The sequence below is a fragment of the Solanum tuberosum genome, unplaced genomic scaffold, assembly GCF_000226075.1.
Source record: "Solanum tuberosum cultivar DM 1-3 516 R44 unplaced genomic scaffold, SolTub_3.0 scf00082, whole genome shotgun sequence".
Lineage (NCBI taxonomy): Eukaryota > Viridiplantae > Streptophyta > Magnoliopsida > Solanales > Solanaceae > Solanum > Solanum tuberosum.
In genome coordinates, this window is record NW_006239006.1 from 801,879 (window position 1) to 812,751 (window position 10,873).

Genomic DNA, 10,873 nt, shown 5'->3' on the forward strand with positions numbered 1-10,873 from the left:
TGTCCTCCATGCCATATTTTGCTGTTATTACTTCCTTCCATAGAGATACTTCTGGTGAGGCAAATTTCCACAACCATTTCATCATCAAACTCTTATTCTGCATACTCAGATCTCTGATGTTGAGTCCACCCCCTCTCTTGCTAACTAGCAACTCCTCCCATTTGACCAAATGATACTTCTTCTTATCTTCACTGCCTTTCCATAGAAAGTTCCTCCTAATTGCATCTAACCTCTTGGTTACTTTGGCTGGAATAGGGAATATTGACATCATGTATGATGGCAAGGCATCCAGGACACTGTTAACAAGAGTTAGTCTGCCACCTGAGGATAGATATTGACACTTCCAATTCACGAGCTTCCTTTCACACTTTTTCAATTACACCACTCCATATTCCACTTGATTTGCTCTTAGCCCCCAAAGGCATTCCCAAGTAGGTTGTTGGTAGTTCACCTACTTTCCCTCCAAGCTTGTAAGCTAAGTCCTCAATATTTGGTACTGTGTTTACTGGATAAATGAAACTCTTGTTCCAGTTTATGTGCAAACCTGACACAGCCTCAAAAATATTTAAAATGACTCTCAAAATTAGCATGTGCTCCTTTACAGCTCCACAAAATACTAAAGTGTCATCTGCATACTGTAGATGAGTGATCTCTAGATTGTTTCTTGTATTCTCCCCCACTTTGAAACCTCTGATTTCTTATCATTTTGAATTTGCTAAAACACTAGCACACTGATATTTTGCTTTATTATTGCCAGTAAGTATAAGTATGAACTGCAAAAGAAGAAAAAGGAGCAGCAAAAGAAAAATGCTGGTACATGTCTTACCTTTTAGAAGTTTCTTTTCTTTTGAAACAAGAGATCCCATGTAACTTCCTTTTACCAACAATTTTTTTTCGATGACAGCCAGCCGCATGGATTTGAAGGAGCTCAAAATGGGGTAAGGTTCCATATCATGTATACTTAACACTGATATTTATTGAGAAATTATTAGCTTTTTATGGTTCCGTCCCTTCATTAGATGGCTACTCAGTGAAAAGTTGTGATACTATGGCCATATTTTCTTCCTTCCTTTTTTTGGCGGTTCAGTATTAAAGCTATTCTATATTTGATATGATGTTTTTGTGCATTCTATGGATGAGTGCCTTACATACAAATGCAAAATAATGAGACCTCTATATGTTCATCCATCAAATCCTGAGAGGTGTCTCTTATTTTGTCTTCCATTGGACTATGTTGTAATGCAGAAACGGTTTGTCTCATCAACTTACTACTTTTTTGGCCAATGAGAGAAAGTGCATTAAGTGTTCCCTGTGTTCATACACTTTCCTAATGGTGATAAAAGGGTCTTATCTTTTCCAATGTACCAAAAAAAGAAAGAATGATAAGGGTCTCATGAAAAAGTGGTGAAAAGGGGAATTTCTAATATTGTAGTTCTCAGCATTCTAGTTAAGACTGAATTTACCAGGAAGAAAAGTTATTCCTGTTGTTAGGTTTAACACACGGTAACCATTTCAATGTTAATGTTTCTCTGAAGTAAAAGACCAACATCCTTACTGTAATATGTTGTAGTATATGGTACATTGTTTATATCCTGTTTTCCCACTTCTGTTTGGTTTGGTCTTCTTTCTGGTATTTGAAGGTTTCTTTTGATATTGCAGTTATAATATTGATTCTCACGATTATTCAGTGCGTTTGAAAGCTGCTCAGAAGTTCTTGAAAGATGGTGACAAGGTAGCTCGGAATCATGTATTTTCAGCATGCAGTCACTTTAGAGAATTTGGTGGTTTAATGTTTAAATGTTATTTATTGGTACTTCCTGCAGGTAAAAATCATAGTGAACTTAAAAGGCCGTGAAAATGAGTTCAGAAATAATGCTATTGAGCTACTTAGGCGTTTTCAGAATGATGTTGGTGAGGTAAGCATGATTTTTTTTCTCGCGCAAAAAGTAAATATTAGTCGTGATGCACTGTGCCTGCAGTGTCCAGAAGATGTAAATAGGTTTAAAAGCGTGAACACTAAGATCACAACCTGGTCCTTTAATATGAAAACATACATGAGAAGGTATTGGTAAAACCCAAGATATATTCAGTATAGTAATTCTGAAAGTCTTGCCATTTTCGGTACTAAACGAAGATGGTTACGAATTTTATCTGCTAGATCATGACTACAGCATTGTTGATTCTTTCTTAGAGGCGATCAATCATCACATCAGAAGAAAATATTTGTGGAAAAAGTAAACAAGGAGTAATGGATAGTAATCGAACATTGTAAACAACATAAATTGGTCTAAGTCCATTAATTCCATGTCTTCAATGAACTCTGAGAGATCTGTCATTGACCTGCTGATTCTACTGCAGTTGAACTTCTCAGAAGGATATCTCACTGTATTGAAATCCCCACATAAGACCCAAGGACCTGTAAATAGACCTCTAGCTGCCCCCACTTCCCACCATGTTTCTTCCCTTTCAACTCTGTCATTTGGGGCGTATACTCCCGTTAAGTTCCATTTAAAATCCTGGTTTTTGCCAGAGAAACAACATGAAACTGAGTATGCTCCTACACTACTTACTTCCCCTTCCATATTCTTTTATCCCACATAATTAGTATGCCTCCCCTAGTCCCACTAGCTTCTAATTGCACATAATCTGCCCATCTACTACCCCAAATTTCTTTAACTATGTTTGCAATCTCCCCCTCCAGTTTTGCCTCTTGAAAACACACAACATCTGCTTTCCAGATTCTTAACATATTCCTAATCATACACCTTTTCTTCCCACAATTCAGTCCCTCACATTCCAAGAAACAATGTTTAAATTCATTGATCCCTGATGGACAAATACCCCCCTTTACTTCTAGAGCCATTGTTGTGAAACTTAGAATTTTAACCCCAAATTCCAAGCTCAGTTTGATTATATTTTGTTGTATCCATTCTGAGGTGTTCAGTGTGTTATAGTCTTCCTCTGGGAATTGGATGCCCAGTGGAATAACATCCTCTGCTCCTCCATTTGTATTCTCCTCTGCAAATGATTGTACCATTATCGCTGTACTTTTCTCCCCCAATTCTTTCTTATTTTTTCCAGGCGTGTCTACCATATGTCTCGCAACTTCCAGTTCCCCATCGTCCCTATTTCATGGTGTAATCTGGCTTTGAGCTTTATTTTCCTTCGTTTGATTATGAGAAAATAGTCATAGGAAAGATGCACAGTATAAACCAGATTGGAGAGGACAAGACTCCAGAAAATATTAGTTTTGATTCTTAATTACATAATACTAATAACTAATCCTAATTACATATATATAGAGAACATAAAAGGATAAGACTGACACTATAAACTATAAACTAGGAATAATAACTGCTAGACAACTGTTGTAGCAGTTGTTTGTCCAGAATTCAACTCTTTATTCTTTTGTCGATATTTTCTTCTAAAATACGTCTTGAGAGGTGGGTTGGTATCATGCTCAAAATCAAAACATGCTCATGTGTCGAAGTATTAGATTTGATGGCTGAAAGTGGTCATAATCCGAGAAATAAAATTATATGGGTAGGGTCGGAATAATGGCATGACCCTATTGAGAAAGAGAATTATATGGGTATTGAAATGATAGCACGACCCTATTGAAAAAGAGATATATTATGGGACGGTCGGATTGATGGCACCACCCTATTGAAAAAGAGAAATTATATGGGTAGGGTCGGAATGATGGACAACCCTACGCAAATCAAATTTGAGGAGACACCGGAAAGACGAATGGAACTAAGCAAGTCAAATCTGAGGAGACACCGAAAAGACACATGGTGCTATGCAACTCAAATATGAGAAAGTAGTCAGAAAAATCCATGGTACTACGCAAATTAAATATGAAAAATAGTCCGAAGTGATGCACGGTGCTACGCATATCAGATATGAAAAAAGTAGACACCGAAAAGATGGCATGGTGCTACACAAATTAAATATGAAAAAGTAGTCATCAAAAGAATGGCACGGTGCTACACATTTAAGATATGAGAAAGTAGTCACCGGAATGATAGCACGGTGCTACACAAATCAGATATGAGAAAGTACTCGCCGAAATGATGGCACGGTGCTACACAAATTAATTATGAGAAAATAGTCATAGGAAAGATACACAGTGACCCAAATTTTGTTAACATAATCGTAGGTCAGACGAGCAGCAATATGGGTAATAGCGGCCCGCCGGCAGCGGAAGCTCTTTGATTGTTTACCAAGATCGTAGAGGTTCCGATACCATGTGAGAAATATTGGAGAAGAATATTATTAAATTGTTGTGTCTACATTATTACACAAAGAACCAATTTATAAACACTACAATACAATCCTTTACCAAGTAGGATATTATTTACTATTCCTATTCCTATTCCAAGTAGGATTGTATATACCCATTCCTATTCTAACAATATAAAAGTGGAGAAATTATTACCTCAATGGTAGGTCAAGTTCATGTTGGTGAAAACAAGTGTACAACCAACAAATGCTTTATTCATTTCTTGTTATGTACAAAATTAAAATGAAAAGTCAATTGTTTGGTCTATTAAGTAAAGAGACAAAGTTTGCATTAACTACACCGCATGTACAGAATATTGAAAAACAAAACACCAAATGGAGGACAATTTTAATGAGTGAGCCTAAACTAGTATTAGACTATGTTACATGAACTCGTTTAAGAGTACCTTCCTGATATTAGTTGTATCGAAGTATACAATATGATATTATGTTGTTTTTTACTAAAATCTAGCTCATTTTGAAGAATTAGACAGAGTAACTGTACCGATATAACATACCTTTGACATACACATCAACACAACATAAGGCATAATCATGCAATTAATAAGAGCAAACTAGAGGAACAAAGAATGAAAAGACTAGCTCAGAAGCACAACCTCATATGTCATTATTTTCCACTTCTCTCCACAAGCTTTCCCAATCTGCAGCATGATAGAAACGTAAAACATCATAGAAAAAATGCGAGAAAAATACCATAAATAATCCAAACTAGTTAAAACAAGGAAATATACTAGGCCGAATCCTTCTTTTTTTTAAATTATTTTTATACTAGACCGAATGTAGATTCAAGAGACACATACATCTCGCATTGACCTGACGTCTGGATTTTGCTCCTGGAATTCCTTACGGAAGTCCTCCCTGGAAATAGATGGGAATATTTAATTAGCAGAATATATTAAAGTGGGCATTTTTTTGAGCTTCAATGAATCTAATTATATGCAACAAAAGTCTAGTTGGGAACACACACAAACACTAGATACGAAACAAAAGAATCTTGTGAATATCTCAATGAAGACACAATTACGTAAATAAAAAGTGGTTCAAGCTCTAGATTAGCACAATCTTAATCAGAGCATAACCGGCTCAACATAAAACTTGCTATTGGATTACCTTCATTAGAAAAAGCTCTCTTCAAATAGTCTTTTTGACTGAAGTCAAGTGTTTACCTAAATTATTAAAGGACTACTTTAAATCTCCCTTGAATTTCTTTTTTTTTTTTTAAAGTACCCAATGTTGGAATTGAAGAAAAAGAATTTGATAGCCTATGAAGGAAGAAAATAACAGCGGCGGAAGAAGCTGGGAAGGATGCACCAGAAGCTCATAGAAAAAGATTTTAAAAAGTTTAAAAAGCTTTTACATTGTAAATATTTCTTAAATTTTATCATTTTTAGCTTGTGTATTATTTGTTGTGGAATAAATGAAAAAATCCCTACTGAAATATTAAAGATTCTTCTTAAGAATGAGAATTTGAAATCATTTATAATTTACTTTGTCATTATTTTAGTTATGCATAAGTCTATTGTTTTCCTTAGGTCTTTTCGGTTCCTTTTATTGCAAACTCAGCGAGTTAATTATTTTTACTATTTGAACAATATTCTTATCACTATTGTTTTGTAACTTAAAGTTTCAAATGGGGAAGATTTGGATGTTCTATTTTCCCGTGGCATTTACAAGTCTTTCTGCATTACATGGTTAAAATTGTTAAAGGAGAAGAATGTCTCCTCTTTTATCACACTTCCATCAAACGGATGATTATCATAACATATTAACATAAGGCAGTCTATTCTCTAGTTGCACATTGAGTGCGGCAAAAGTCATCTACACATCTAGCATGTAGTTGTTATAACTTTAAGGTTATCTATTTTGGATTTGCACGTGAACAATTCTGAATTCACAACAAAGAAGTTTTTTAAGGACACATTCAACAAACTTTTTTAGTTTGACTTATTTTGTTGAAGGAAGCAAACTAATAATGTGATTTTGTCACAATCATATAATTATATTTATATAATTCTAATTTATGGATTTATAAAAAAAAAAGAAAAAAAAAACTCTAAATCTTATTGCACATAACACAACATCTTACGACAATTTAGATGTGGACGATAATTTTCGGCTCTATTTGCCTTCTTATAAATGATTAGGAATAAAATAATTTTAAGTTTTATAATTGAACAAATAGAAAAAAAATTAAATATGATCAAATAAATTTGATAATATATTTTATGATTTTCTCTCACTTTCAACGTGTTGCGCGGATAAAATACTAGCATGTTTGAGGTGCTAATAACTTCATTCAACTTTATCCTAATCCTATTAAAAATAATATATTAATTATTTATATTAAATTAGTTTAAAATCTACAACATATTTTTGAAAAATGCTAAATAAATAAATAAAATTCATAAAATAAAAGAACATACTTATAGTAAATCAAAGGAATAGAAGATAATCCTTTCTTTTCATCTCGCTGATTTTTCTTTGCACTGAAAATAGTTTATTTTTAAGTGGAATATATTAATTTAATTATGGTGCTTTTTTATTGGTCATTGAAATTCATTTTATTTATTTTTTGCATTCTAATTTATGAACATAGATCCTTACAGCACATGGCTTAGGGTAAGATTTTCATTAGCATCAAGTGTGAAGCACCGTAGTCCACAAACCAAGGGTATTATAGACTGTGAAATACAAGCAAAAGAACTACCACCAATAGAAGTATCACGTTGAGCAATACTGAAGGAACTCATTGTATTCTCCTTCAGATAAATAAAACTGTTGATTACCTGTAGTGTCGGTCTGAGCACATGAGCATAAGCCTATACATTAACTACACCAAGGTCGAGATCTTCCAAAATGACCTCCTCATCATCCATCAATTTTTCATATATTGGATGTTTGAATTTTTGATCATCTCATTAAGGATTTTGAGGTAATCATAAGATCTGAATTTCCAACTCATATTAAAAACATCAAATCCAAGAGATAGGTTGGATTGAAGAGATATCTAAGCAAATAAGTTGGGAGACTGAAAAGTTGTTGGACAACTCCCAAAGAGCAGAAAGCTGCTTTAAGAGACTAGACAAATCAGAAAAATTATCGGAAGAAGGCCAATAGAGTCGCCAGAAGTTGACGAAAACTGGATGATCTAGATAGGAACAGCTCCAAGGAACCAGATCTACCGCTGGAAGTGGCCGACGACCTTCCAAAGAATCAAATCTGTACTTGGAAGCTACTGGACTCACGGGGAAACTCACCTTCAAAATAAAAAGTGATCAGAACTTGAAGAAACTAGCACGGGTTGGCTCGGAGCCACTGGACGAATCCAACAAGAAAAAGAACTGATTGAAGAAGTCGTCGGAAACTGGCTCAAGCATTCGGCGCATGATGTAGATCATGGCGGAAAAAAAACTTCTTTTGTCGGCGCATGGAGGAGATTCTGTCGATGGGCTTTTGTGGGTTTTGGTTACCGGTGCTCTCCGAGGCTGATGGCAATGTTGTTTTTCCCAAACAATTAATGTAAAAAGAAGATAACCACAAACAACAGCTGGTAAGACGCCAGAACTGTGACTATATTTCCAACTGTTCCTCACCAAACTATGATATCATGGGGGAAATAAAGAGTCCAAAAATATTATTAAGATGCATAAACTAATTATTCGCTAAGCCCTATTTTTGATGCAATCTTATTCTAACAAGATAAAACAACTTTTCCTAAGCTCATCAATTCCTTTTCTGGAGGATGATGACAGACCTAACCTGACCAAAAATCCACCAAACCACAGTACAAACACAAAATAGATGCCATAATTTAGAAAAAGTGGAGTCAGGTGTATCAAAAGTTTCAAGTCAATTGATGCTACTAGGACAATAACTAACGCTATGGGTTTTATTGACATAGATATCTTTAAAAACAACTCTTTTTTAGGGTTCAAGTAAACACTAAACAACTTGAAATAGAAAAGAAAAAAAAAACAAAGATATGTGGTACATACAAGAAATAGAAGAAGGCAGTGGGGGGCTTCTTAGGCTTCTTCTTCGATGTGGGTTTGCTCTGCTTCACTCCACCTGCCTTTACTTTCTCCGCTGATTTTACCCTGACACTGCAATTTGTCAACAAAAGAATGGGGAGCACAAATAACCTAAAATCCGTTATAACAACATATTTTTGTTCTTACCTTTTGGTTGCTGTCCTAGAGAGTGAAGTTGAAGTTGAAGTTGAAGCAGAGGAGTTTCGACACTTTGATGAAGCTTTCTTTGCCATTTTCTTTTTTTACCTACGGCCAAACCTCGAATCTCACTCTCACTCTTCCGGAAAGAAGACTTCTCTATTACTACCGCCACTCCCTATGTTTTTTCTTTAACAATACAAATAACCGAAAAGGGTCTAAAATGCCCATAAACTATTTGAAATAGCTCAAATTTATCCTTAAACTATATTTCGGCTCAAATTTATCCTTTCCATCAAACTATTAGGTCAAAATTACCCTTCTTATTAATGGAAGTTGTTAAATGTCATGTGGATACCACATTCCATGTCACATAAGCGCCAATAGGATTCCACTGTCACGTAGACTAATAATTTTCCCTTAATATCTAATTTTCCCCTCAATACGATTTCACTCATTTTCCCTATTTTTCCCCTCATTTCTCCATTTCCCCTAATAGCAGGTGCAGTGTCGGATTGAAACAGCAGGAGACGTAATTGAATTCCTTTTTTATGTTTTATTGTTTTTTCTAGAATTGTAAGCTTTGGAGATGACGAATCTACTCATCTATGATCATGTCGTTTGTATACCAACACTAATTGATTACTTTGAATTTAGTTAATGTCAAGAAAGAGAAATTAAATGAAGTTGTCTTGCTTAAATTTAGTTACAAGTTAATTTTTTAGAATGTTTGTTATTTGGGATTAGAAAACCCATGGAACTATCCGACATTGCACCTGCTATTAGGGGAAATGGAGAAATGAGGGGAAAATTAGGGGAAATGGGTGAAATCGTATTGAGGGGAAAATTAAATATTAGAGGGAAATTATTAGTCTATGTGGCAGTGGAATCCTATTGGCGCTTATATGGCATCCACATGGCATTTAACAATTTTCGTTAATAAGAAGGGTACTTTTGACCCAATAGTTTGACGGGAAGGGTAGATTTGAGCCGAAATATAGTTTGAGGGTATATAGGAGCTATTTCCGATAGTCTAGGGGTATTTTTGAGCCTTTTCCGTACAAACAATAATCATATATCGTAAATATATCATATCATATCATATATCATCATCATCATCATCATCATATATTATTATTAGTGTGAAGCTCCTAACTTTAAAGTTGGATTACTATTTTACCCTTATATTACTCCTAAAATAGATTAAATATTAATATCTATTTAATTAATTAAATATTAAGTAATAGTTATATTTAATGTAACATCCGACAATTTGAAATAACTATGAAGAGGCTTAGAATTGGAAATAATCATTTTTGGAAAGAATTAAAGTTCTGGAAATGTGGTTAAGTATGGGAAAAAAAGTGAGTTTTAGGGCCAACTTTGAGCAGTCATAACTCCTAGCTCAGGATGAATTAGGAGTAGTGCCAGTTATGTTTGCGAAGCTCGTGAAATGATCTTTCCAATGCCATCGAGTTTGCTCGATTCTGAGTTCATATGAGTGAGTTATGCCCTTTGGAAGTTGGGCAGTTGGCAGGGAAATCCGTCTGGAAATTTTAAGGGCATTTTGGTCTTTTCCCTAACCAATTCCTTTGGTTATATTGTTGTGTTAGACTGATTTTTTGATCAGTTTTGTCCCACTTTTAAAGAGTGAGAGTTAGGGCGTGGGAGAGAAGAGAGAAAGAATAAGAGAAAGAGAAGAGCAAGCAAGAAGATCATCGTGGATATCGTCGGGGGTGATCCCTACTAGGTATGTGAGTTCATAGTGTTAGGTTGATCCTTTCCCCCACACGCCAAACTCGTTTTATTTTCGAGAAAAGATTGGTTATGTTGTTGAAGTTGTTGGGTTGTGTTGTTGATTGTGTTGTTGAAGTCCCTTGTTGATTTGGGACATGTTTCCGGTTGTGTTTTTGAGTTGAAATCTATTGTATGTTGAGGGTTTATGATTCTAAGTATTTGGGGCTGGAACCTTTGAGGTTGAGGAGGTTTAGAGTTGGAGAAATGAAGGAGGAAAGTCGAAGTTTTCGGGAAAAGGGGGCTGGGGCGTCGCGCCAGCCAGCGCGCCCAGCAGGGGCTCTGAAGTTTCCCCTATGGGGCGCCGCGCCTAGCAGTGCGCCCCAGCAGTCCTTCTGAGCTTCGAGGGCTGGCGCCCCGCGCCTTGCAGAGCGCCAAGGACGCCAAGTTCCCCCATTCTTTTCACACTTTCTCATGCATGTTCCTTGGTATTGTACCTAGGTTCCATAGTTGTTTCCAACATTCCAAGGTACGTCTAAATGTCAAGAACTCATCCAAAACGTGTGATCATATACCTTGAATCCATAATCCAATTCAAGGAGAGCTAGTTTCTAAGTTAAGTGAAGTCAAGAGTTAAGCCTAGAAGTTAAGTAAGTCAAAGCAAG

General features: G+C 35.5%; 2 protein-coding genes across 6 annotated transcripts in view; one reads left to right on the forward strand and one right to left on the reverse strand.

Moving 5' to 3' along the window:
* Positions 1–8,646, reverse strand: part of LOC102579953 (high mobility group B protein 14) — a 15,549-nt gene extending 6,903 nt beyond the window's left edge. For 3 of the 5 annotated variants that reach the window (XM_006346603.2, XM_015308386.1, XM_015308384.1), the window contains exons 1-4: positions 8,484–8,646; positions 8,301–8,408; positions 5,106–5,163; positions 4,902–4,946 (exon numbers count right to left, since the gene is read on the reverse strand). In XM_006346603.2, coding sequence (XP_006346665.1) covers positions 4,902–4,946; positions 5,106–5,163; positions 8,301–8,408; positions 8,484–8,569 — 297 coding nt within the window. In that variant the 5' untranslated portion in view covers positions 8,570–8,646. The remainder of the gene's footprint in view (positions 1–4,901; positions 4,947–5,105; positions 5,164–8,300; positions 8,409–8,483) is intronic. The other 2 variants (XM_006346604.2, XM_015308385.1) reach the window with 1 other exon arrangement.
* On the forward strand, positions 712–2,087 carry LOC102579742 (translation initiation factor IF-3-like). Its single transcript, XM_015308387.1, has 4 exons — positions 712–813; positions 905–938; positions 1,660–1,732; positions 1,824–2,087. The coding sequence occupies exons 2-4, from the start codon at positions 913–915 to the stop codon at positions 2,070–2,072; spliced, it is 348 nt and encodes a 115-aa protein (XP_015163873.1). The 5' UTR covers positions 712–813; positions 905–912; the 3' UTR covers positions 2,073–2,087.
* Positions 8,647–10,873: the final 2,227 nt, after the last annotated feature.

Coding starts and splice junctions, on each gene's coding strand:
- LOC102579742 (XM_015308387.1), top strand. CDS start 913: ATGGATTTGAAGGAGCTCAAAATGGG. Junction 939..1,659: donor TTGAAGGAGCTCAAAATGGG/GTAAGGTTCCAT, acceptor TTGATATTGCAG/TTATAATATTGATTCTCACG. Junction 1,733..1,823: donor TCTTGAAAGATGGTGACAAG/GTAGCTCGGAAT, acceptor TACTTCCTGCAG/GTAAAAATCATAGTGAACTT.